General features: G+C 48.0%; 3 protein-coding genes across 14 annotated transcripts in view; 1 reads left to right on the top strand and 2 right to left on the bottom strand.

Annotated features, from left to right (window-relative positions):
- Positions 1-1113: 1113 nt before the first annotated feature.
- FITM1 (fat storage inducing transmembrane protein 1) lies at positions 1114-4482 on the bottom strand. Its single transcript, XM_003809085.7, has 2 exons — positions 3308-4482; positions 1114-2926 (listed from the first exon to the last, which is right to left on the bottom strand). Exons 1-2 carry the CDS (start codon positions 3571-3573, stop codon positions 2314-2316), a joined length of 879 nt encoding a protein of 292 aa, XP_003809133.1. The 5' UTR covers positions 3574-4482; the 3' UTR covers positions 1114-2313.
- Positions 4483-11113: 6631 nt separating this feature from the next.
- On the bottom strand, positions 11114-23550 carry DCAF11 (DDB1 and CUL4 associated factor 11). Of its 11 annotated transcripts, none has more exons than XM_055097377.1 (16): positions 20226-20395; positions 19857-19944; positions 19424-19768; positions 18108-18235; positions 17759-17886; positions 17420-17484; positions 16996-17096; positions 16617-16763; positions 16347-16401; positions 15936-16004; positions 15534-15591; positions 15254-15439; positions 14158-14311; positions 13632-13784; positions 12066-12172; positions 11114-11968 (listed from the first exon to the last, which is right to left on the bottom strand). In XM_055097377.1, the coding sequence occupies exons 3-16, from the start codon at positions 19444-19446 to the stop codon at positions 11834-11836; spliced, it is 1509 nt and encodes a 502-aa protein (XP_054953352.1). In that variant the 5' UTR covers positions 19447-19768; positions 19857-19944; positions 20226-20395; the 3' UTR covers positions 11114-11833. The 11 variants fall into 11 exon arrangements, with proteins under 11 accessions (XP_054953352.1, XP_054953348.1, XP_054953349.1 ...); XM_055097373.2 differs by having other exon boundaries at positions 19401-19768; positions 20226-20354; XM_055097374.2 differs by having other exon boundaries at positions 18108-18180; positions 20226-20354.
- The window catches only part of NRL (neural retina leucine zipper), a 33028-nt gene continuing 25979 nt past the window's right edge, over positions 20290-27338 (top strand). Inside the window, exon 1 of one of the 2 annotated variants that reach the window (XM_003809083.6) lies at positions 20290-20428. The gene's annotated coding sequence lies outside the window, so the exon portion shown is untranslated. The remainder of the gene's footprint in view (positions 20429-27338) is intronic. The other variant, XM_008961226.4, reaches the window with a different exon arrangement.

Here is a 27338-nt window from a genome sequence, read left to right as displayed (position 1 = left end):
TGTGTGTGTGTGTGTGTGTGTGTGTATGTGTGTGTGTTGGGGGACGGAGTCTCACTCTGTCGCCCAGGGTGGAGTGCAGTGGCACCATCTAGGCTCACTGCAACCTCCACCTCCAGGGTTCAAGCGATCCTCCTGCTTCAGCCTACGGAGTAGCTAGGACTACAGGCGCGTCCCACCACGCCCGGCTAATTTTTTGTATTTTTAGTAGAGACGGGGTTTCACCATGTTAGCCAGGATGGACTCGATCTCCTGACCTCGTGATCCGCCCGCCTCGGCCTCCCAAAGTGCTGGGATTGCAGGCATGAGCCACCGCGTCTGGCCAACTTTTTCTATAAAGGGCCAGAGAGTAAATATTTTAGGCTTTATAGGCCTTACAGTGTCTGTCTACTCAACTCTGCCATTGTAGTAGGAAAGCTGCCATATGTAAATGAATTAGTTTGGTGAGATAACATTTTATAGACACTGGAATTTGAATTTCATGTAATTTTCTCCTGTAATAAAATATTCTTATTCTTTTGCTTTTTCAACCATTAAAAAATGTAAAAATGGCCGGGCACAGTGACTCACGCCTCTAATCCCAGCACTTTGGGAGGCCAAGGCAGGCAGATCACTTGAGGTCAGAAGTTCGAGACCAGCCTGGCCAACATGGTGAAACCCTGTGCCTACTAAAAATACAGACACTAGATGGGTGTGGTGGTGGGGGCCTGTAATCCCAGCTACTCGGGAGGCTGAGACAGGAGATCGCTTGAACCTGGGAGGTGGAGCTTGCAGTGAGCCAGAATTGCACTCCAGCCTGGGCAACAGAGTGAGACTCTGTCTCCAAAAAAATAATAAAAATAAAAATGTAAAAAATGTTTTACCTTTTAAAAAAAATTTTTATACAGACAGGGTCTCACCATCTTGCCCAGGCTGGTCTCAAACTCCTGGGCTCAAGTGATCCTCTTGCCTCAGCCTCCCAAAGTGCTGGGATTACACTGCCATCACTGCCAGGTCTCTGTCTTTTAAAAAAAATTATATATATATTATATATATAAATATTATATATAAAATATATAATAATATATATAATATATAAATATATATATTATACATATATAATTATTAGCTTGCAGGTCATACAAAACTGGCCACAGGAGGGCCAAAGTTTGCTAATTCCTGGTTTAGAGGATAGATGATATACCCATATTATCTAGCTTTGTAATCATGGCTCCTCTGTTTATTAGTTGTGAACAAGTTACTTAACCTCTGTGTCTCAGTGTTTGCAACTGTACAATGGGAACACTACTATCTCAATTTTTTTTTTTTTTTTTGCCAATCAAGATCAGTACAACCTACCTCATACTTTTATTGTTGTGAGGACTAAATGTGTTAACTTTTTTTTTTTTTTGAGATGGAGTTTCGCTCTTGTTGCCCAGGATGGAGTGCAGTGGTGCAACCTCAGCTCGTTGCAACCTCCACCTCCCGGGTTCAAGGGATTCTCCTGCCTCAGCCTCCCGAGTAGCTGGGATTACAGGTGCCCGCCACCACACCCAAGTAATTTTTTTTTTTTTTTGTATTTTTAGTGGAGATGGAGTTTCACCATGTTGGCCAGGCTGGTTCTGAACTCCTGACCTCAAGTGATCTGCCCACCTCGGCCTCCCAAAGTGCTAGGATTATAGGCGTGAGCCACCACGCCCGGCCATATGCGTTAACTTTTATTAAGAACTTACAGACACTTAGAACAGTGTCTGGCACAGAGTAAATGCAGTGCAAGTGTTTTGCTATTATTTGTGTGATCTATTATCTGCCTTCCCCAGTCAGCTCATATGCCTCCAAACAGCAGAAATCTTGTCTTATTTACATGGCATAGAACTATGCTCAGCTCAATAAACATTTGTTAAATAGATGAGCACATACAGACCCCCTACAGGGAAGACAGGGTAGGAAAAGTCCCTGAGAGGAGTGCCCAGATAGGTAGGCCCCTGAAGAGAGGGAGTGGAGATTCAGTGGAGAAGGCAGGAAAAACAATCAAACAGGCTGGAGATGGAGCAACTGCTCAGCAAGAATGATGCCCACACCTAAGGGCATTACCTGCCTTAGAAGCACCATTCCTGGATGTCTCAGTCCCCAGATAGCCTGAAGTCTGCAAAAACTAGGAGACTGAAAGGACAGCTGGAGGGATGGAGGTCAAGCATAAGGAAGGACATTCAAGGTTGATGAGAGCAAGGAATGGCTGGGGAACCCTAGTGACTACCAGACCCTCTTCCCACCCTTTCAAGGACCCAACCAAATGATGAGAGGAGCCACAGCCAGTCCCGATGGCTTTTATTTCTTTCAGTTATGCTTGCGGCTGGAGTGGGGACGGGGGAAGAGCCCATGGCCTGGGCTCCCTGGAGACCAGGGCTGATGATACCAGCTGCCATAGGTGAGGTACCAGGCGAAGGTGCCCACTGCGGCGCCTACCACCTTGTGAGTGTACTGGTGGAAATAGATGACGGTACAGAGCAGCAAGAAGTTCCAGAGGCCCAGCAGCAGCACGTTCAGCAGGAAGACAAGGCGCAGTGGGGCGCCGGCAGGAAGCCCATGGGCCAGGTACTTGGCGAACACAGCTGCTTCCTCTGCCATGAGCAGGCAGCAAAAGGTGAGCAGGAAGGTGTGGGAGGAGACGGTGTAGCCTCGCCACTGGTGGCCGGCCGCCAGGCAGCTGCGGCGGTCAGGCAGCTCGTGGAGCAGCAGACCCTGGGGCAGTGGCTCGAAGCAGGAGCCAGTCAGGTCCTCGATGAGCAGGAAGGCCCGGCCGGCTCCCCGCCACACGGCTGCCCCCACCACCAGTCGGCTCAGGTGTCTGGCAGTTACTGCCACGCGCCGTGTAGCCAGGAACACCACCAGCAACACAAAGCCCCCTAAGAAGGTGCATGTCCAGCCCCAGGCTGAATTCACAAATTTTCTGTGGGCAAAGAAGGGAGACTATTGAGACCCCAAGCTCCATCTCCCACCCTGGTCTGTGCTCCCATCACTGCACTCTCCCCAACCCTACACATCATCACTGGTTCTCTCCTTGCCGTGCCCTTTACAGTCCCCAGTCATTTAAACTTTGCCATCTCCTTGGAGGACAATTCAGCATTCCAGGGTCCATATTTCCTCTTTAGTCCTGTTCCCAACTTCCCCTGTACCCCAGGGCTCTGTTCCCTTCCCCCTACCCCGACCTTTTCCTCAACCTCCTAGCCTATTTTTAGTGTTCAGACTGGCAGGAGGACAGAAGCCTGGAGAAGGGAGCTAGGATCCCAGAGTGCAGGGACCCGGCTCCCACAGCCTTTAGTGGACTCACATGTTGAAGAAGTTGCCGTGGCTGGCGAAGATAGTCCGAGGGTTGACATGGAACTGCAGAAGCGGCCCAAAGATGACCACTGCTGCCAGCCAGGCATGGTAGAGGCGCCGTAAGCAGGGGCTGCCCAGAAGGCGGGCGGCCTGTTCGCTTCCAAAGTACAGCAAGGCAGAGGCCACCCAGAGCAGCACCTTGACCAGGCAGTCCAGCAGTGCCTGGATTCGGGCCCTGGCCCCCGGTCCTGCCCCCACCACCGGCCCCCGCTCCATGTTCCCTCCCCTCCCCACTAACTGCTTGCTTTGCTGGGCAGCTGAGGAGGGGCTGATGGGGCCCCTCCGGACAAGGATAGGCAGTGACAGGTGTGGCAGACAAAAGGCAGAGCCCTGTTGGCAGCTGGCAGGTGGGGGAGAGGGGCGGGGGGCAGTAAGGGGCCAGGGTGGAGGTCTGCCACGTCAGCAGGGTCCTGGCCTCGGGTGTGTGGTAGTATGTGTCCTGACAGCAGTCTGTGTCCTTTCCTGTTAGTCTTGTGTCCTTGGCTCCAACCATGTTCCAGTTCATATCTCAGGGCCAGCTGTTCAGGGCTGTCCTTGTCCATAGTCTGCCAGGGTCTGCCAAAGTCCCTCTCCACCCACCCCTACTTTACCATTTGCTCCACAGGGAAATCAGAGGTCATGAAGATAAAAATAACCAAACCTTGAAAGTCGTTTTTTAAAAAAAGCTGTCAGCCTTATCAGTGTGATCTAGCCCTTCTCCTGGGGTTCTGAGCACAAGAGCCCACCAACAGCAGGATGCAGCAAGGTGGCTGTGCACAGCACTGTGGCCATCGTAGGCCTTGGGAGGCAGATCAGCAGGGGTATCCACTTCAGTGCTCTGTGACCCCAGCAGCTTGGCTCTGCCCTAGTTCCTGTCTGGATTGAGGGTCTCTAAGGGACTAGTTTGGCCCAGGGCTGCTGTATAAACTGGCGGTTTCATCTGTTGATCACGTTGACCCTCAGATCCCTAAAGATTAGGTTTACTCCCAGGTGACAGAGGTAGAGGAGACCCTAAAAGGGCAATTGCCAGACAGGAGTCAATTGAAACCTTAAGTTCCATCCTCCAACCAACTACCCTGGGCCTCGGGGCTCTCCATATAAGCCTGCCCTCCCAATCTGACTGCTGAGGCGGCGACAGCATGGCAGAGAACTACCTACCCACGGAGAGTGCCTGTTAGTCAGTAACTGTTTCGAGATCACTTTTTCTTTCTTCCTCATTCCTCAAAACCAGTGGTGGGATTTCAGAGCACAGTGGAAGTAGTGAAAGGAATGAGCAAGCAAGGACACCTGAGTTCTGGGCCCAACTGTGTGACTTTAGGAAAATCAATGAACCCTCTTCAGTCCTCAGTAAATCAATTTCCTTTATAAATTGATCAAGACAGATTGGATAATCAATCAGATTCCTTCCAGATCCTAAAGCCCATACCTTGGAATAGTGACCTTCAACGAACCCTATAAAAGAATTTTGAACTAGGCCGGGCGTGGTGGTTCACGCCTATAATCCCAGCAGTTTGGGAGGCTGAGGTGGATGGATCGCCTGAGGCCAGCCTGGCCAACATAGTGAAACCCCGTCTCTACTAAAAATAAAAAAATTAGCTGGGCACGGTGGCGGGCGCCTGTAATCCCAGCTATTCTGGAGGCTGAGGCAGGAGAATTGCTTGAACCCGGGAGGCGGAGGTTGCAGTGAGCCGAGATTGTGCCATTGCACTCCAGCCTGAGCAACAACAGCGAGACTCCGTCTTAAAAAAAAAAATTCCTTCCCCTCATTTTTATTTATTAAAGTTTTATTTTTTTTTTTTTTGAGACAGTGTCTCACGCTTACCCAGGCTGGAATGCAGTGTGCTATCACGGCTCACTGCAGCCTCAAACTCCTGGGCTCAAGTGATCATCTGCCCTAGCCTCCTGAGTAGCTAGAATTACAGGAATGCATCACCATGGTTGGTTAATTTATTTTTTATTTTTTGGCCAGGTGTGGTAGCTCATGCCTGTAATCCCAGCACTTTGGGACCAGCCTGAGAAGCCACAGGAGTTTGGGACCACTTTGAGCTGGTCTCACATAGTGAGACGCCGTCTCTACAAAAATTTAAAAAATTAGCTGGGCATAGTGGCACGTGCCTGTAATTCCAGCTACTTGGGAGGCCGAAATGGGAGGATCACTTGGGCCCAGGAGGTTGACACTGCAGTGAGCCGTGATGGCACTATTGCACTCCAAGCCTAAGCAATAGAGTGAGACCTTGTTTCAATATTTATTTTGTAGAGACAAAGTCTCACTAAGTTGACCAGACTGGTCTTGAACTCCTGGCCTCAGGTGATCTTCCTGCTTTGGCCTCCCAAAGTGGTGGGATTACAGGCATGAGCTACCATGCCTGGTCTCATTGTGGTTTTAAATAGTTGCAAAGGACATAATTTCTAGTGTATTATATACTGACATTTCAAAATAAAACCATTATATCACTGTTTCAAATGTATCCAATGAAATCTAAATACTACAGTGATTAGATACTTCACCTTTATCCATTAAAACATGACAAGATTTTACATCAGAAATTATATTTCCATTCTACTCCCTCACAGAATTTATCCTGTTTTTATGCCTGAAAGTCTTTTATTGACCATTTATCACATTTCTCTGCAAGAAAAGTAACCCAAAAAATTTAATTTTTTGTTTGTTTGAAATGGAGTCTCACTCTGTCGCCCCGGCTGAAGTGCAGTGGCACGATCTTGGCTCACTGCAACCTCTGCTTCCTGGTTCAAGCGATTCTCCTGCCTCAGCCTTCCAAGTAGCTGGGATTACAGGCAACCGCCACCACCCAGCTACTTTTTTTTTTTTTTTTTTTTAGTAGACATGGGGTTTCACCATGTTGGCCAGGCTGGTCTCGAACTCCTGACCTAGTGATTCGCCTGCCTCGGCCTCCCAAAGTGCTGGGATTACAGGCGTGAGCCACCGTGCCCAGCCAAAAAATTTAATTTTTTATAGTTTCTGGGCCCAGTGTGGTGGCTCACACCTGCAATTACAGTCCTTTGGGAGACCATGGCAGGAGGATCACTTGAGCCCAGGAGTTCTAGACCAGCCTGAGCAACATGGTGAAACCTTGTCTATACAAAATATACACAAATTAGCCAAGGATGGTGGCACCCACCCAGCTACTCAGGAGGCTGAGATGGGAAGATCACTTGAGCCCAGGAATTTGAGGTTGCAGTGAGCAGTGATCACACCACTGCATTCCACACCACTGCACTCCAGCCTGGGCAACAGAGCAAGACTGTCTCAAAAAATAAAAATAAGTAAAATAAATAAAATAGAAATGTCCTGTGACCATAAAGCCCTAAGAGTTAATTTTTTTCCTATGGATTCTATTTTCATTGTAACTGCTAGTAGTCTAAAATATATTATTAGTACATGAATACCTCAGTTTTTGGGGTTTTTGAGACAGGGTCACTTTCTGTCAGGAAAGTGAAACAGTCTTATTACTGACATGGAGAAAGTTTTAGTGGTCTGGGTAGAAGATTAAAGCAGCCACAACATTCTCTTAAATCAAAGCCTAATCCGGTGGCATGATTGCAGCTCACTGTAGCCTTGAACTCCCCGGTTCAAGTGATCCTCCTCTCGCGGAGCTGGGACTACAGGTGCAGGCCACCAAGTTTGGCTAATTTTTAAATTTTTTGTAGAGACAGGGGTCTCACTATGTTGCCCAGGCTGGTCTTAAACTCCTGGGCTCAAGTGATCCTTCTGTCTTTGCCTAAAGTGCTGGGATTACAGAAGTGAACCGCTGCACCTGTCCAGGAAAAGTTCTTAAAGGAAATTAAAAGGTACTACACTTCAGTGAACACATGAATGATACAAAAGTGAAATAGCCTTATTGCTGATATCAAGAAAGAGTTAGTGGTCTGGATAGAAGATCAAAGCAGCCACAACATTCCCTTAAACCAAAGCCTAATCCGGAGCAAGGCCCCAACTCCTTTTTTTTTTTTTTTAAGAGACAGGGTCTTGTGTTGTTGCCCAGCCTGGAGTGCAGTGGCACGATCATGTCTTACTGCAGTCTCAAACTCCTGAGCTCAAGCAATCCTCCTGCTCTGCCTCCTAAGTAGCTGGGACTACATGTGCATGCCAACCCTCACTATGTTGCCCACACTGGTCTCCAACCCTTGGCCTCAAGTGATCCTTCCATCTTGGCCTCCCAAAGTGCTGGGATTATAGGTGTGAGCTACTGAGCCCAGCCTATTCTCTTCAATACTATAAAGACTGAGAGTGGTGAGGAGGCTAGCAGAGGTTGGTTCATAATGCTCAAGGAAAGAAGCCACCTCCATAACATAAAAATGCAAGGTGAAGCAGCAAGTGCTGATATAGAAGCTGCAGAGAGTTATCCAGAAGATCTAGCTAAGATCATTGATGAAGGTGGCTACACTAAATTACAGATTTTCAAAGCAAACAAAACAGCCTTCTATTGGAAGAAGATGCCACATAGAAGTTTCACAGCTAGAGAGAAGTCAAGGCCTGGCTACAAAGCTTCAAAGGACAGACTAACTCTTTTTATTAGGAGATAATGCACCTGGTGATTTTAAGTTGAAACCAATCCTCATTTACCATTCTGAAAATCCTAGGGCCTTAGGAATTATGCTAAATGTATTCTGCTGTGCTCTATAAATAAAACAACAAAACCTGCATGACAGCACATATGTTTGCAGCATGGGTTACAGAATATTTTAAGCTCACTGTTAAGATCTACTCCTCAGAAATAAAGATTCCTTTCAAAATATTACTGCTCATTGACAATGCACCTGGTCACCTACAAACTCTGGAGATGTACAGGGAGATTAATGTTTTCATGCCTGCTAACACAACGTCCATTCTGTAGCCCATGGATCAAGGAGTAATTTTGACTTGCAAGTCTTACTTTTTTTTTTTTTTTTTTGAGACTGAGTCTTGCTCTGTCGCCCAGGCTGGAGTGCAGTGGCGCGATCTCGGCTCACTGCAACCTCCGCCTCCCAGGTTCATGCCATTCTCCTGCCTCAGTCTCCCGAGTAGCTGGGACTACAGGTGCCCACCACCACGCCCAGCTACTTTTTTGTATTTTTAGTAGAGACGGGGTTTCATCGTGTTAGCCAGGATGGTCTCGATCTCCTGACCTCGTGATCCACCCGCCTCGGCCTCCCAAAGTGCTGGGATTACAGGGTGTCAGCCACTGCACCCGGCCAAGTCTTACTCTTTAAGAAATACATTTCAAACCCCGTCTCTACAAAAAATAACAAAAACGAGCTGGATGTGGTGGTGAGTGCTGGTAGTCCCAGCTACTTGGGAGGCTGAAGTGGGAGGATCGCTTGAGTCCAGGGGGAGGCACAGGTTTCAGTGAGCTGAGTGCACCACCGCGCCTGAGCGACAGAGCAAGACCCTATCTCAAGGAAAAGAAAAAAGAAAAAAAAAAAAACATTTCGTAAGACTGCGGCTGCCATAGTGATTCCTCTGATAGCTGTAGACAAAGTCAACTGAAAACCTTCTGGAAAGGATTCACCATTCCAGATGCCATTAAGAACATTCATGGCTAGGCACAGTGGCTTATGCCTATAATCCCAGCATTTTGGGAGGCTGAAGTGGGAGGATCGCTTGAGCCCAGGAGTTTGAGAACAGCTTGTGCAACAGGACGAAACCCCATCTCTACAGAAAACACAAAAATTAGCCAGGTGTAGTGGTGGGCATCTGTAGTCTCAGCTACTCAGGAGGCTGAGGTGGAGGACTGCTTGAGCCAGGGGAGGTCCAGGCTGTAGTGAGCTGAGATCATGCCACTGCACTCCAGCTTGGGTGACAGAGTGAGACCCTGTCTCAAAAAAACAAAACAAAACAAAACAAAACTTTTTTTTTTTTTTCCAGACAGAGTCTCACCCTGTGGCTCAGGCTGGACTGCAGTGGTGCGATCTCAGCTCACTGCAACCTCCGCCTCCCAGGTTCAAGCGATTCTCCTGCCTCAGCCTCCTGAGTAGCTGGGACTACAGGCGCCTGCCACCACACCTGGCTAATTTTTGTATTTTTAATAGAGACGGGGTTTCACCATGTTGGCCAGTCTGGTCTTGAACTCCTGACCTCAGGTGATCCACTGCCTCGGCCTCCCAAAGTGCTGAGATTACGGGCATGAGCCACTGTGCCCAGCCTAAAAACAACATAACTTTTATATGCACTGGGAAACCAACAAAATTGACTCGCCTTATGCAATATTCACTTTATTACAGTGGTCTGGAAATGAACTCACAATATCTCCTAGGTATGCCTGTACAACAAACATTTTACATTATTTCGATAACATAAAATTGTATTGTAAATGCATCTCTTACTGAGAATGGATGGTCTGTGGGGCTTTGATCTAATGAAGCTGTAAGGATACTAACAATTTGAATTTCTCTCTTAATTTGGTGCCCTGGAAGTAACACAGGTTCTGGGTGAGATGGGTAGCACCTTAGGTAACTTTATCACTTGGCAGACGGGGAATGAAAAGCGTGGATGGGAAAGGAGATCTGGCACGGGAGTTTCACACTAGGTAGATCAATTTGAGGAATGAGAACACAGAAGCCAAGGATCTGAACATTTATTTATTTATTATTTATTTTTGAGACAGGGTCTTACTCTGTCACCTAGGCTGGAGTACATTGGCACAATCACGGCTCACCGCAGCCTTGACCTCCTGGCCTTAGGTGATCCTCCCAACTCAGCCTCCTGAGTAGCTAGACTACAGGCATGCGTCACCACATCTGGCTATTTTTTTTTTGAGACAGAGTTTTGCTCTCGTTGCCCAAGCTGGAGTGTAATGGCATGATCTTGGCTCACTGCACTTGGCTCACCTCTGCTCCCAAGTTCAAGCGATTCTCCTGCCTCAGCCTCTTGAGTAGCTGAGATTACAGGTACCCGCCACCATATCCGGCTAGTTTTTTTTGTATTTTTAGTAGAGACTGGGTTCCACCATGTTGGCCAGGCTGGTCTCAAACACCTGACTTCAGGTGATCCACCTATCTCGGCCTCCCAAAATGCCGGGATTACAGGTGTGAACCACCGTGCCCGGCCTACTTTTTGTATTTTCTGTAGAGATGGGGTTTTGCCATGTTGCCCAGGCTGGTCTCAAACTCCTGGGCTCAAGCGATCCATCAGCTTTGGCTTCCCAAAGTGCTAGGATTACAGGCATGAGCCACCACACCTAGCTTGTTTATTCTTTTAAAACTGCCTATTTTGCCATGAAATAGGTACCCTTGCTGTGAAAGCCTGTGAACACCCCTGGATGTGTGTACCTTCGTTTAAAAACTGCCTTAGAGGGCATGAAATGTCATCAGGGAAGATCTATTCAGAGCTGGGTGTGAGCTCTAGCCCTCTCCCTGACCATCGGTTCGCTCTGGGGTATGAGGTTCTGAGTGTGAGGCGCCCACTGGGGCCTGGCGTCAGGGCTGACTTGCTTCTCTTAGGCTCTGCGTTCAGGGGCTACCTCTTCCAAAGACTACACAGCTGCAGGCCCAGCCTCAGAGCAGAGGTGATATAGGTATTACCAGGCTCTAATGGAAAGTGTGCTCTCTCGATATCTACTTGCAGGGAAGCTTCTGAAATTGGTGAGGGAGCACCTACTGCAAGGCTCAGTGAACAAATGGTTTTGGTATTTCCCTTTTTCATGGGGCACCAGAAGGGTATTTTCTCCTACACAGGATCGTATCTGAAGACTTTGTTGAAACTGTGTTTTCCTGAAGTGAGAAGATGAAAGACCTCAGATAGGAAAAACAGAGTGAGAGAGACAGACGGACACTGAGCCAGGTTCCCACACAGTTTATTGAGGGAGCCAAAGCCAGTGAGAGGACGAAGGAGCCCTACTTCAAACTACTTCCTTAAAGCTGTGTGCCTCCAGCATGAAGGGACCTTCCCAGAGGGCAGGGCCTGCCCTATGAGGGGCCACATGAAGCCTTGTGGAGACTCCTGCCTCTCATACCACAGCCTGTCCTACCCTAAAGACCCAGACATGACAGCAGACATAATCCCCACCCCAGGAGGGTGCTGAGGAAACACCCTTACCCATGCCCCTCCCCTAGAGACCTCAGGAAGAAAGGCCAGGACACCTGTCCTGTGATTGGCCAGTTGAATCCTCAACGTGAAGACCTGGCAGGCCTGGCTGACAGGTCTGTTCAGATGTGGCCTCAGGCATCTACTCTAGGATCCAACCCCTAACATTCAAACATGATTAAAAACACCCAGGACACTTCTCTTGCTGGCAGAGGCCACGCCCCAGATAATGGCAGTCCTGCCAAACTCTGGCCAGAGATAGGGACCCAAGCTGACTGGGTGTGAGCATGTAAGGAGACCACTCTGCCCCATGGGGAGAATCTTCCAGGGCTCAGCTGAGGCTCAGAGCCCAGGCTTATGTTTCTCCCCATCAAATGCCAGTGATTCCTCCAAACATTCCCCACAAGGGAGAAAGGGAGGAGAAGGCAGAGAGCTTATCAAGAGGTTCACCCTATATGGGGCTGGAGGTTGGATCTACTGGGGTGAGGAAAAGGGTGTAGAGGATTGGGGCACTGGGGCAGGGGCGCTGGCACATTCCTCAGATTCTGGCATGTCATCCTGGAAGTACTCAGCCTGGCGGTACTGCCACAGACGCAGGTTCCCGTCCCACTGCAGGGCAGAAGGTGGCAAGCAGTCAGGATGTGCTGCCCCCACCCAAGTCCAAGCCCCAGACATGTGCCAGCACCCTCAACCCTTGCAACCTCACCGAACTGCTGACAATCTTCTCTTCAAAGGGGTGCCAACTGACGTCACGCACACAGGCCTTGTGGTTGGTCAGCTTCTTCACAATGTGGCCACTTAGAAGGTCGTACACTGTCCAGGACAGACAAGAGTGGAGAGGGACCACCACAAGACCTCTAAACTATCCCTCACCTCCCCATGAGTAGCACCACTGACCTGCCTCTCAGGCAACTTCCCATGTTCCCATGGGAGCAAAGCCCACACCAGAAGACTGTGTTATTTCTGCTTCTATCCCTGTTCCTTTCCATACCTTGGGTTGAGGGTATGGTTTAGTGGTGTGGGTATGTCTGGCCCTTAGCTAAATTTCATAGGGGCTACAGTTAAGGAAATGCAGTGGCTTTAAAGATTTTAGTAAGATATGGAAGGCACCACAAAAGTGAACAATGAGCTGTCTGGGGGTGTGTGCACCTGCTGCACCTTATCTGGACAGGGTGCATCTTTCTTTTGTCACGGGACTGTGTGTCTCTCTAGGGACAGCACTGCCTTAGGCTCCTTGTATCTGCAGCTGTGCTTCTGGTTTTTTTTTTTTTTCTTTTTTTTTTTTTTTTGAGACAGAGTCTCGCTCTTGTTGCCCAGGCTAGAGTGCCGTGGCACGATCTCGGCTCACTGCAACCTCTGCCTCCCGGGTTCAAGCGATTCTCCTGCCTCAGCCTCCCGGGCTCAAGCGATTCTCCTGCCTCAGCCTCCCAAGTAGCTTGTGATTACCAGCGCCTGCCACCATGCCTGGCTAATTTTTGTATTTTTAATAGAGATGGGGCTTCACCATGTTGGCCAGGCTGGTCTCAAACCCCTGACCTCAGGTGATCTGCCCGCCTCGGCCTCCCACGGTGCTGGGATTACAGGTGTGAGCCACCGTGCCCGACCCTTTTTTTTTTTTTTTTTTGAGACAGTTTCTCACTCTGTCACCCAGGCTGAAGTGCGGTGGCACAATCATGGCTCACTGCAGTCTCGACCTACTGGGCTCAGGTGATTCTCCCACCCTAGCCTCCCAAGTAGCTGGGACTACAGGCCTGTGCCACCACGTCCAGCCATTTTTTGTAGAGACAAGGTTTCTCCATGTTGCCCTGGCTGGTCTCAAACTCCTGGGCTCAAGTGATCTGCCCTCATTGGCCTCCCAAAGCGCTGGGGTTACAGGCATGAGCCACTGCACCCAGCTTATTTCTTTCTGTGCTTTTCTGCTTCAGCGACTGCATGTCCCTTTACTACTTGCTACCATCTTCCTGTGTCATTTTGTCTCTGTTCCCTCCTACCTTTCATCTGCAACCTCTTTCTTGACTGGCTGAAAAACAGAACCAACTATATTTTTGGCAATCTATTATATTTACTGTCTAGAATTCTATGTTCCTTTTCTTAATTTAAAACACTGAAAAATAGAATGGTTTCTATTTCTCTGTTTAAGCCTCCAAGCTAAGTTTGATTTTACCTGTAGCTGTCACTGGGCTTTTTAAGGTGGTCACTGGTCGTTATAGGTGGAATGGCAAGGAGTCATTCCTGCCCTTCCTGAGGCCCCCTGTTCTGACACAATCCTTACCAACCACTTTGCCAGTGGAGCAGCCACTGTAGATGAACTGCTGGCCAGTGCTATGAATGGGGGAGAACCGGCAGCGGATGAGGGTGTGCAGCACTCCGTGGCCCCGGTAGGTCATCAAGGAGCTGTCTCCTGGGAGCTTCAGCTTCCGCCAGGCTGGGTAGGGATGCAGAGTAAACCCTAGGTTAGGAAATCTGCTTTGGGATTGTTTCGTACCACCAGTCCTGAGCAAGGTTCGATGCCCAGAGACAAATGCCTTTCCAATCTTCAAGTGGTGGCTCTTTCTCCACCTAATAGTCAGTGGACAGTCTCCAATATGGCCCTGCTGGTTAATCATTACACTCAAATACTTTTGTATTGGTTGATTCTGAGTGACCCCCACCCAGGCCCCAATCCTAGGAACCTCTGGCCATTCCATCCATGATTTAGCAAATAAAGAGTTAATGCCTGGCAAAGAGGGCTGAGGGGGAGGTCCTCCAGGGCTCCCAGGCTACAGACAAATCCACTGTGCCTGTACTTCCAGTCTCACCTTTTTTGGGCACTTGCTGCCACCGATAGTCCCAGTTTTGCTGTGTGGCAGCCTGGCGTGAAGCTTCCATGCCTTCCCGGCTGGAAAAGCGTCGGATATCCCAGAGTTTGATGGTCTGGTCTTTAGAGTTGGAGATCAGATACCGGGCATCACCCTATGAATCCAAAGGTGGATAGTGAAGCATCAGAGCTTGCAAATGTCGGCGCCTGTCAGTCTAGTTCCCGTTCTCTAGTTGAGCAGAAGAACTCTGGCCTCTGGCTTTACTTGCCTCTCTTCATCCAGGTGAACTCATTTCCAGCGTTCTGCCTCAGATCCTACCACCTGACTAGGTTTTCCTTTCCTTGCCCAGGCTACTGGCTGGCTTTCCTATTCTAGTCCGAATCAGATTGTCTTCCATTTTTCCTTTTTTAATTTTTAATTAATTCATTTTTTTTTTTTGAGACGGAGTCTTGCTCTGTCACCCAGGCTGGAGTGTAGTGGGGTGATCTCGGCTCACTGCAAGCTCCGCCTCCCGGGTTCACGCCATTCTCCTGCCTCAGCCTCTTGAGTAGATGGGACTACAGGCGACTGCCACCACACCCAGCTAATTTTTTTGTATGTTTAGTAGAGACGGGGTTTCACCATGTTAGCCAGGATGGTCTCGATCTCCTGACCTCGTGATCCGCCCGCCTCGGCCTCCCAAAGTGCTGGGATTACAGGCGTGAGCCACGGCATCTGGCCTTAGTTTTTTTTGTTGTTTTTTTTTTAAATAAATAGAGATGAGGTCTCGCTAGGTTTCACAGGCTGGTCTGGAACTCCTGAGCTCAAGTGATCCTCCGACCTCAGCCTCCCAAAGTGCTAGGATTACAGGTGTGAGCCGCCGTACCTGACCGGTCTTCCATTTTTCTTGTACGGAAAGCCCTGCCCTGCTCCTTGAGGACTGGTGAGTACAGATGGAATTCATGTTCCCTGGCTTGAGCCCCTTCCCTAAACTCCAACTCTTACAAACCTTGGTTAATAAGGAGCTTGTCAAATTCCCACACCAGTCTGCTTTCATGCCCTCCTGGGCAACTAGAACCTTAGCAGCCTGGCTGTATAGTCCTGACTTCTGGCCCACCTTGCTGTCAATGAAGGTGATGCCATCCTGGTGTCCAGCCAGTGCACCCACAGGCTTGGGGTCATCCTCCCGCATGGTGCGTCGATCCCACACTTTGCAGATGGCATCGTCTCCCCCAGAGAACAGGATTTGGGAGCTTATATCAGCAAAGGCCACTGCATTCACATCATCCTCATGGGACTCAATCTAGGCAAAAAGGAGGCCAGGATATAAGACCTCTTTCTAGGTCTTATAAAAAGCCAAAAACCAGGAGGCAGAGGCTCTATCTCAGGAGCCATACCTGAAGGGTGCGCCGGTTCTGTTCTCGGTCAAAGACATACAGGCAGCCATCATTGGCCCTGAAAGGGAAGGGATAAAGGAGGGTCTTGGAGCCATGATCGAGAGGACCAATGTGGTATATGCTCTAGAGAGTTCCACTGAGAAATCCTGCTCTGGGTCAAGCCCTTTGCTCTTTTTATACAGGAAGTGGGGGAAGAGTTAGCTGTGTTTCAAGGAGGCTTGACACCTCCCATCTCGTGCTGGGGAAATGGAGAGCAAGGGGTGAAGCAACTTGTAAATCCTGACCTTGGAGAAGGTCTGGTTGTTCTCTGCAGCTGCCAGTGCCATCTGTGTAACAGCAGAGCTCATCTCTGGCAGAACCCCCATCTTGTTATTGAGGGAAACATACCCCACAAGCACTTACCCTCCTAGTACTTCTCGTCCATCTGAGGAGACAGCAATGGAGAAGACAGCAAAGCGACGCTCATCTGGCCTAAAAGCAAAGAAGGAGCTGGGTTAAGTGGACTTCCCTTCAGCTTTTGTTAATCTACATAGAATCTGACAACGGTTGTAAGGCACATCCCCAGGGGAAAAAAGAAGTCTGGCTAACATGCACCATAATGCAGATGCTCAGTGAGAACCCAGAAATCATCCTGCAACCATCTATTTTACCCAGTCCTCTGGCTGACAAGATGGTGCTTCCCTCCCAGGAATGTACACAGACCCACCAGTATACTTTTTCCCCTAAGCAGAACTTCCACCTCAAGAGGTTTGCTCCCGAAGAGCTTCCCTTGAGAAGTTTCTGATGAGTCTGACCAGAAAGGGAAGCCAGTACCTGAGATCCAGGGCAGTGTGTGTATCTCCCTCACCATAGATATTGCAGATATGAACTAAGAGAAGCAAGAAAAACAAGAATCTTTCAGGGATGGGGGAAGAAGAGTGGAAGTGAAGCTAGGGAAGAGATCAAACAGGGGACAAGGGTACTGGAGCACTTTGGGAGTGATTTTCCCAGGACAAAGTGAGGGATCCTGGCTCAGAGGGGACAGGCACATGGAAACCTCAGGTCCCAGGCTGGAGAGTCAGTGGAAGCCTGGTGCACACTCACTGTAATCAGACCAGCTAGAGTAGAGGAAGTGGTTCCCATCAGGGGTGAAGGCCACATCCAAGACACTCCAGCCTACATCGCGGGCCTTGATGCTCTTGAATTTACGGAAACGGCCATACCGGCAGTCATACAGTCGGATTGTCTGGTCTGTGTAAGTAAAGATCAGGCAGAATTATGGGACAGTTTCCTTGTAACTTTCCTAGATTAGACATCTCCCACTCAGTGTACCTGTGGAGTCTTCCCTTTATCATGGGAAACATGGTCTAGCTAAGCATCCTTAAGCCAGGTCTGAGCTCCCCGTCTGTGGCTTTCTAGCCTCAGTCAGGGGGAATGTCCCATGTTCCAGGAAAAGATAGTTTATAGGACCAGGGTCTGGTACCTTGGCAAGCAGACATGAATATTTGACCATCTTTGCTGTAGATGCCACAGAAAGCCTTCTGAGAGTAGCTATCAGTGAAGCCCAGATCATTGGGCAAGAAGCTAGGGAAGGAGAGAGAAAGTGAGGGTGAGGGGTGCTCAGGATAAGGAGTGTCCCAATTAGCAGAATCCTAACAGAGCTGGAATATCAGAACAGTCATTCTTCCCTTTTGGCTGTGAGTGCAATCCCGTCTTTCAACCATTCCACCATCCTCTAAATTTCTACAATTTTCTACACTTTTCTACTTTGTTTACTCTCAAAGTTTCAACCCCATTTAACCTAACCTTTAATATCTCAGAGGCTCCTTTAACACCTACCCCCTTCAAAGTTTAGGAGATAAGTCCTATCTGGCCCTTAGAGTCTCTTCACCGAGCCCCATACTCACTGAGATATCACTCGAGACTGTTCTCCAAGGGAGAAGCTTCCCCGATGGCAGAGGCCCCGTTCTCTCTAAATGGAAGGGATTGGGGAATATTGCTAGCAGAAATAGAGGGCCACTTCAGCCATATCAAGCCCCCTCCTCCAAAGATATTGCTCTTGTTATAGAAATGGACACACACATCATAGTCTGTCCCACAGAACTCCGATGGAGGCTGGTTAACTCTCCAGCCCCAGCGCTTGAGGCTTCTTCCTTGGAAAGTTGACTTCCTTTTTCTCTGGGGCTGGCAGAGCTTCTGGCTGCTTTGGCAGGCCTGCTGCCAGGCTGGGAGGTGGAGAGGCCTACCTGGTGCAACATTCGAGGAAAGCTGTGCTTCTGGGCGGCCCGCCTAAGCCCCAGCTGCCCTGTGGCCAGTTCCACTTGTGTCTTGATCTCATTGAATTCCAGCTCCCGGGTGTCAGGGGTAGCATCCACTGTGAGTACCAAGGAGAAGTTTCATCCTAGGTCTTCCAGCCTCAGAGGACAGTTAGCAGAACTGTACCCAAGCCCACCCCTGTGGCTGAATATACTGGGACTGTAAGGACTCCTTATTCCTTAAATTATCGTACCTTCTTTCAATGTAACCTACCATTCAAAATATCACTAAAAGGTGTTCTAGTAAAAGTCTTCCAACATTAGGGGCTTTTCCTCTTACCAGGTGGGTTGTATCGATCCCCAAGACGACCATCCCAAGCTCTGTCATTCTCTTCCTCTGAGTCCAAGAGGGCCTGAATGAATTGTAAATTTGCTGCACCTCCTCCCTGCACCAACCTCACTTGGCCTCTGTGGAGAGACCCCCATTATAAAGGAGGGGACTTCTTCCCCCGAACCAACCAAATTCAGAGTCAATGGCTATCTAGCTCTTAGACCACTTGGTACTCATTTTGAGGTTTGAGGCTGACTAGACCTTGGCTGTTATTTTTGGTCTCCTATAAAATACAGTAGGAAAGTGAGTTTTACTCTTACAGCAAGAGCAAGACCAACATGCTGTGGACGTGACCTACTAAGTTGACCTCCCAGCGAGCTAAACATTCTAACATCATTTCCTTAGAACAAGAGCAAGACCAATACGCTGTGGACATGACCTACTAAGTTGAACTCCCAACAAGCTAAACATCCTCACAGCATTTCCTTCTGAGCCTCTGCCTGAGAAGTCCACCACAGAAGACAATATTCTAAGCTGGGTGCGGTGCTGTGTGCAACTGTAGTCTTAGCTACCTGGGAGGCAAGGATTGCTTGAGCCCAGGAGTTGCAGGCTGTGGTGTGCACTTGATCACACCTGTGAGTAGCCCGTTCTCCAGACTGGGGAACACAGTGAGCCCTGTCTATGTCTACTAAAAACAACACAAAACACAAACAAAAAAGAATACAATATTCCGAAGGGACCCCCAAACCCATCTTCTCCTCAAAGAGCCATAAGCAAAGAAAGAAAGCCAGCTACACCCTTTTCCAGTCAATTCCAGGTGGTCTCTCCCTTCAAGGCATTCTTTCCTCAAGAACAGGTTAGAGTCAGGGCAAATTAAACTTGTTTTTCAAGTAAATCGAAGTGGCCTCATATCATGTGTCAACTGCCTTACTAAAAAGTTCAACACTCCCTTCCCATCTCTTCACCCCTTACATCACTCCTTTCCCACTAGGACCCCCCCCTTTTTTTTCAAGCTTACTTGGAAAATAGACTATATTTGTGTAGTCACAGAGACAGGCTCCCTTGAATAGCCCCTCAAACACATGAGCAGGTCCTCTTGGTGACCCTCCCTAGGTAAGAACCACTCTTACTGGGTATGGAGCTGAGTGCCATGGGTGCCCAGCAGGGAAAGGCTGTTCAGCTCAAACAGAACAGCTGTCCTGAGCGAATCCCATTTCCTAACCTCTGTAATTTTCCTGCCTGGAGTTGGGATCAAGGCACTGTGGTAGCACCTGCTGGGGGTCACACCAGAGGGTAAGTTACCTGCGGAGGAGATAGGCCAGTACCTGGGCCAGATCCACATCTTCATCCTCTTCTTCCTCTTCCTCACTCCGACGCAGGCCAGCCCCTCTTCGGGGCAAGCCCTCGGAGGGGTCTCCGGACCCGGATCCTGCACTGCTGCTGTTCCGCGATCCCATCTTCTGGTCACAGCATCCTTAGGTCCTGTGCGGGGGCTCCTCCTGTCACCTCCTTGGGTTTGGTGAAAGCAAAGCGTGCTCTAGAAATACCAGGGTCTCCTGAGACGGGGTAGTAGCTATCTCTAGGAGGGTGACCCTTCCTCGGGGCTGAGATCCCTTTTCTTTAGCCTATGCCAACTACCAAGGCGTCGGGAACACAAACCTTCTCCAATCCTGTGAAGCAAAGAAAGCAAGAGTGAACCGTAGTGCGCTACCCTAGCTCACCAACTGAAGAAAGATTTGTTTTCTACACCAAACTCACCTATCGAAGTCCCCGGACTGGGGAGCGGGAGGGGTGTTGGGCGGTGTTGGATTTCCAGGTAACCTCTCTGACCGACCAATCGAAATCCCTCTCGGAAGAAAGCGCTTCACTAGCTTATCTCATCTAACCAATTAGAAGCCTTAGGACTCAAAGACCCTCGACGCCCCCACCTTATCGACCAATCAGAGCGCCCCCTTACAAAGGCCGGCAGCAGTGACAGCCAATGAAAATAGAATTTGGCCTAACACCCCTCCTTCCTTGCCTCACGCCCACGTGGTGCGCCGGGGGTGTGTACGCCATGAGGGGGAGGAAGCCGAGAAGCACCTCCCACTGAAGCCGGCGGTTACCGCCCCACGCGAGACCACCCACCAGCCAGGAGCGGTCGCAGGACCCGCAGCGGCGCGAGGCCTTGTTTACACCGACTGCCGCCACTGCGTTGGCCAACCGCTCCTCCGTCACGCGCTTCGCTCGTCACGCATCTCGCGGCTTCCTGGCCGGCGAGCTGCAAACGTCACACGACGGCCCCGCCCCCTTGGCCAGCCAACTGGACAGCGGAGCACGATGATTGATAGGTAGGCGGGAGAATGCGCGAGGTGCCTGTGGGGAGGAGAAAGTGCACACCCAAGGAGGGCTGTTAGCTCTTGTTGGGGAGGAGTAAGTGGAAACTGGCAGCTTCCTGGATCAGAGACAGCCGAACTAGGCGTAACGGCTGAGAGGCGGGGCTTAAAAAAGAAACGTTTGGTGGTTCGCTACCGAGAGGTATTTTAGCAAGGGATATAATTTACTGTCTGTCCCTAAAGATCATTTGACATCGCACTTTTCAGACAGTGCCCAAGGGCCTCCTCTTTCTCCCCACTGCTTCCCCTGTCCAGCTGGAGCCGTTCTTCTGTCGCTGGCCGCAGCTCCAGTCGGTTCTGCCCTAAGGGGTGCCCAGCGTCCCAGTAGACCTCCACACCGTCCTTCCGGGCTTAGCTTTTGGAAGCCTTGCTCTTGGGACGGTCCCCTTTTAGACCTCCCTTTATCCGGTCTGACAATTTTTTAAGACAATCCCTGGCTTTCCGCTGCGGTCTTTGCAGACGTTCCCTAATACACGCGTCTTTCTGTCAAAGCTTTTCCGGTTCCGCTGTCCCCTTTGACACTCCCTTGGCCCTCCGGGATTTGCAGACCTTCGCTAGTCCCTCTGTCCTCGCGGTGCCTCTCCGCCCCCGGCCGCGGGTCCAGGGTGCGCGCTCGCCGCCTCCTGCCCCCTCCTGCCCCCTCCTGCGGGTTTATGAGTAACAAGCCTGAGTCCAAGGCCGGGATTTGCCACATCTCTGATCCTCGCCCTGGCTGGGTGGGGACGTGTGGGTTGAATGACCTTGCTGTCTCGGGCTCAGAGGCTCAGGGTCCGAGCTGAACTTCATTCCCTGCAGCCTGCACTTCCTTGGGAAAGCTGCGAGCTTCCCTCCGCCCGCTCCTGAGGGCAGGGATGGGAGCGAGGGCTCGTGGCCTTCTTGGGCCCTCCTGGGGCCTCTCCCAGTGAGGGCGAGGGTTTGGCCAGCTTTCGGGCGACGTCTCCTAGTCTCTAGATCCGGAGACCTGAGCTTGTCACCAGGGCTAGCTTTGATGGCCTCTGCGCTTAGAAGGGTCCTGAATGTTTGGTTTAATGTTCTAGTGTTAACGGTCTTGAAATTATTAGTAATTTTAAAGCAAGTGCCTGGTATTTTCATCTTGCACTCGGCTCCACTGATTATGTAGGCGGTCTGCTGGGCGCCCATCCTCTATTGCCAGATTACTTACTATCTGTGCTTTAACGTTTATTGAGACTTTAGGATTCCGTGGTTTCTGGGTTATCCAGCCTGGAAAATCGGGATCTTTATTTATTGATTGATTTTACCTGCGTTCTCTCAGAATGTGACGGAATCATTTTTTAAAAAAATTGGCCGGGCGCGGTGGCTCACGCCTGTAATCCCAGCACTTTGGGAGGCCAAGGCGGGTGGATCACCTGAGGTCAGGAGTTCGAGACCAGCCTGGCCAACACGGTGAAACCCCGTTACTAAAAAAAAAAAAGCCGAGTGTGGTGGCATGCGCCTGTAATCCCAGCCACTCGAGAGGCTGAGGCAAGAGAATCGCTTGAACCCGGGAGGCGGAGGTTGCATTGAGCCGAGATCACGCCACTGCACTCCAGCCTGGGCTACAAGAGCGAAACTCCGTCACACACACACAAAAAACAATCAACCAACCAAACAAAAAAACACCTATGCCTCTTCCGGTAGTTGATCTGCTGAGGAATCCTCCTCTAACAGCATTTAGTGCTTAACGCACAAGTGAGCTGGGCACGGTGGCTTACGACTGTAATTCCAGCACTGTGGGAGGCCGAGGAGGAGGATCATTTGTGGCCAGGAGTTCAAGGCCAGCCTGGGCAACATAGTGAGACCCAGTCTACAAAAAGAAAAAAAAATAGCCGGCCATCGTGGCGCGTGCCTATGGTCGCAACTTACTTGGGAAGGATGAAGGAGGGAATCTTGAGCCTATGAGGTGGAGGCTGCAGTGAGCCATGATTGCTCCACTGTACTCCAGCCTGGGGATAGAGCTAAAGACTGTCTCTAAAAGAAAATCAACAAATGGCTCACTATTGTTCATTGTTTCAAATACAAACTTCCAAACCTGGTTGTCTATTTTTAGTAACCTCATTTTTTGATATTTCTGCTAAGCAAATATGCCAATAAATAGCTTGTTTATTTTTACCTCTGCACCTTCCCAGGAGAATTTCTTATTAGAGGGAAGCTGTCTACAAAACTCCCTTCCTCACAGCCTTGCACTTTGACCCAGTAATACTGCTTCCAGAAATCTAGGCCGGACATGCATAAAAATTTATGTTCTACATAGCAATTATTGATAAAAGTGGAACACTGGAAACAAAGATCTAAATATCTTGCAATATGGGATTGGTTAAATAAATTATGGTCCATGTAGTATAGACACAGAAATACCAGGTAGCTATTAAAATGGTGTTGTAGTCTTCAATTTTTTTTTAAGGTACCTATTCCTGGTATAGGTTTGTTGTAGCCTTCTATTTTTATACCATAGGAAATTGTGCAAACTACATTGTCAAGTTAAAAAAAAAGATAATCATTTCTTCTGGTGACATGTAATAGATGCAAAAACGATGTGGTTTCATTTTTTCATTAGAAAGTATAATAGGCGTGGTAGCTCACACCTGTAATCCCAGTACTTTGAGAGGCTGAGGCGGGAAGCTCGCTTGACCACAGGAATTTGAGATCAGCCTGGGCAATGTGACGAAACCCCATCTCTACAAAAAATACAAAAACAAAATTGAGCTGGGCCTGTAGTCTTGGCTACCCAGGATGCTGAGGTGGAAGGATCACCTGAGTCTGGTCAAGGCTGCAGTGAGCCATGATTGCGCCACTGCACTTCATCCAGCCTGGGCGAGAATGAGACCCCGTCTCAAAGAAAAAAAAAAAAAAGTATAATAATATCCAGCTCATTACATCATTAAACAAAGTGGGGAAGGCTTGCATGAACTGGTGACAAAGGTGTCGCTTCTACAAAGGATTATGATGAATACAGCTATAGCACCTGAGGTCCAGAAAAACGAACAAAAAACTTCTGTTAAACTTATCTCCTTAACAATTCATTTTTTGATTCTCTTTTCTCTTCTTACAAATTAGTTTAAACCTGAATAAAATCTTTTAATTCAAGCTTTTGTAATATGGAACTTGTACATTATTGAGTAAAACATTTAAAAGTCATGGTAAATGTTAAAATAACTGAGGTTTTATGACGAAATTGAGTCCTCCTTCACATCACATGGGAAAGAATATAAGATTAATCACTGGATTCATTGATTAATTTTTTTGCGTATAAAAGATTTTTTTTTTTTTTTTGAGATGGAGTCTTGCTCTGTCGCCCAGGCTGGAGTGCAGTGGACCGATCTCGGCTCACTGCAAGCTCCGCCTCCCGGGTTCATGCTATTCTCCTGCCTCAGCCTCCCGAGTACCTGGGACTACAGGCGCCCGCCACCACGCCCGGCTAATTTTTTGTATTTTTCTTAGTAGAGACGGGGTTTCACCACGTTAGCCAGGATGGTCTCGATCTCCTGACCTCATGATCTGACCACCTAGGCCTCCCAAAGTGCTGGGATTACAGGTGTGAGCCACCACGCCTGGCAGCATATAAAAGATTTTTAAGCCTATGAACTTGATTATCTCACTATGACCTGTAATGTTTTTCAAAATGTGTAAGAGCATTTATATCTTAGGGTATACAGTGTGTCTACTGAAATAAATAAAATGGCATATCTTTAAAAATAATTGTGGTGAAGTCATTTTGATAGACTAAATTTTGCCTATGCTGTCTTGATTTTGAAATTTGGTACGTTGCTTGGTTACAGTTTGTGAAGCACTTTTCATTTGGGTAACCTCTACTCTCTCCAGTTGCACTTAAAGTCACTTAAAGCCACAGAGAGGTTTTTCTACCTTCAGCACCCATTTTAGGACAATTTCTGGTAATTGCTAAGTAAATGTCAGCTAGTTGACTTCCTGCCTGACCTGTCTTGGCCTGTTTCCTGCTCATTAGCATCTCCACTAGAGGGCAGGCTGGGCTGGTGAGGAGAGAAGGAAAGGAGCGTTTTCATTCTCTGGCTAACCCTGTCCTCCGCTCCTCTACTGCAGCTGCCAGCTTGGTGACCACACAGAGCTCCTGGGACAGTTCCGTGTTTGGAGTGACTGATGCTCATACATGTGTTTGAACATTGCCTTATAGTATTCTCTGTGTCGATGGAAATGGAGAGTGTGCTAATAATTTACCTAGGGACTTAAAATGTGTTGACTAGAAAGCCACTAAGTAACTATGGGATGTTCTAATACTCTCCTGTCTTGTGTCTGTAAGAATCAGATTTTTCTGCATGTAGGGTAGGAGCTATAGATGTAATATAAGCAAATACCCTTTAGTGGCCCGGGGTAGTGGCTCACACCTGTAATCCCAGCACTTTGAGAGGCTGAGGCAGGTGGATTGCTTGAAACCAGGAGTTCAAGACCAGCCTGGGCAACATAGTGAGACCCCATCTCTAAAAAAAAAAAAAAATTAGCCAGGTGTGGTGGCTTACACCTGTAGCTACTCGGGAGGCTGAGGCAAGAGGATCATTTGAGCCCAGGAATTCAAGGCTGCAGTGAGCTGTGATCACGCTACTGCATTACAGCCTGGGCAACAAAGCAAGACCATGTTTCCAGAAAACCCTTTAGCCCTGATTTTGAATAGAACATATCAGTATGAGTTCATGAGGTTTTATCTTCTGTCGCTATCCACCAAAAAGATCTAGAAACAATGACCAATCCAGTATCAATGAACACTCCTAGCATCCAGATTGTGGTCTTAAAACGCCATTTCCCCCTGAAAGAAGCCAGAGCTTCTTAGAGAAAAAGCTGATTCCAGGTTTGGGGAAGGAAATGAACACGATGAGCATGGAGCAACTTATATCAGATAGCCGGGAAGCAAGGAGTATGTATCATGTCAAAAGGACTCAGCTCTTTTTGGCCTAGCTTCCATAGCCAAACGTGGGACAATTTGAACATTTAATAAGGCCAATTTAATAAACACTAAGTATGTTTAAATCCATGAGTTCATGTTTGTGTGTAACTAACTGGTTACCTTTTCGAAGGATAATAGGAAATCAAATCATTTTTTTGAAGATGGTAAATAAAGATAAAGAATTAAGCAGTTATCCTGCTGTTTCTATATAAACAATACCATAGGGTAATGAAATAGAAGTGTCCATTTTATAAAATTATTGCAATGTTATGACAACTCAAATATGGCTGTTTTGCAATCCCTAGTGAGTTAATGCATTTAGACACTGAACATCTGAGTCTGGATTCGTCAATGGGTAAATTGAAGGAAAAGAAAGGAATGGAGGGGGAATCTGTACTGATAGAGACTTGAAAGACATATGAAAAAAATTTTAAATGGGAGCAAAGCTAAACTATAGTGTCTAAGGATCTACATTTAGGTGATCAAACTATAAAAAAATGCAAAGAAGTAATTATTACTCACCATAGTATCCACTATGGCAGGAAGGGGTGGCTATGATAGAGATGGGCAACAGGGTCGGGGCGGGGCGGGGCTGGGTTGGTGTCTGCAAAGTTCTGTTTCTTTCCCTGGGTAGTGTTCCAAAGGTGTTCACTTTATGATAGTTTATTCAGCCATAACTTTGTTTTAGATGGTTTTCTGTATCTGTGTTTTATTTTAAAATAAAAAGATTATAATGCGTTAACTATATTTTATCAGTTATCTGGAGCTGAAGGGCATGCAGCCCCATTTTATTCTAATTAATAAAAATAATTTTTAAGGCTAACACTTTCTTGTCCCTGTGCATTTAGAAGATACCAGAAAGGTGCTTGGAACCCCAGTTCCCTGCCTCTTAGCTGGAGGGATTTATTTTTAAATCTATTTTCTTTCTCTCCTAGATTTTATTTACATTGCTCATGTTCCTTTTAAACTGTAGAGTCAGCAATATGTAATATACGCTTACAGGGCCTACTCTAATCATTATAAAGTGGAAAGGTGATGATAGCTAACATGTATTAAATGGTTATTCAGTGCCAGGCATAGTTCTGAGTGCTTTATTCCACTGACTCTTTTAATCTTCCCAACAAGACTGTAAAGTGTAGGCATTTCCATTTTACAGATGAAGCAACTGAGAGGCACCTCTGGCTCAAGTCTACTATGTGTTTAATACCTGTGCTATGTTGCTTTTGACGGTATTCAGTTATCATATGCTATTTATGAAGCTAAGGATTTGGCTGTGTTTTATTATTATTTTTAAATTTTTAAATTTTATTTATTTTATTTATTTTTTTGAGACAGAGTCTCACTCTGTCGCCTAGGCTGGAGTGCAGTGGTGTGATCTCAGCTCACTGCAACCTCAGCCTCCCAGTTTCAAGTGATTCTCCTGCCTCAGCTTCCTGAGTAGCTGGAATTACAGGCATGGGCCACCATGCCTAGCTAATTTTTGTATCTTTAGTAGAGATGGGGTTTCACCATGTTGGTCTGGCTGGTCTCAAACTGCTGACCTCAGGTGATCTGCCCACCTCGGCCTCCCAAAATGTGAGCCACCGCGCCTGGATGGCTGTGTTTTAAAGTACAATATACTCCACTGCTAACTTTGTTCTAACCTCTGTTCCACTCTGACCTTTAGATTTTTACACATTCTGGCTGGTCACTGGCATTTTCTATGAGAACATTTGCTGCTTCCTCTTCTAGTTTTTTCCTTTGAGGGAGTTCCCAATAATTCCATTTTATTTGTTGAAGTTTGTTCCCTTTTTCTGGGTAAAGACTACCATACTACCCACCTTAGGTTATACATTCTCTCAGCCTGATCCAGATTGCGCAGAAGTTATCCTAAGCTGATGCCCCTGACTCATGTGAGATCATTGCACTGTTTTCCTGATTACTCTCCAAAGTTTATTTCAGATGAATTTAGGC

Source organism: Pan paniscus, chromosome 15, assembly GCF_029289425.2.
Source record: "Pan paniscus chromosome 15, NHGRI_mPanPan1-v2.0_pri, whole genome shotgun sequence".
Taxonomy (NCBI): Eukaryota; Metazoa; Chordata; class Mammalia; order Primates; family Hominidae; genus Pan; species Pan paniscus.
This window is presented reverse-complemented; position numbering and strand designations above follow the sequence as displayed.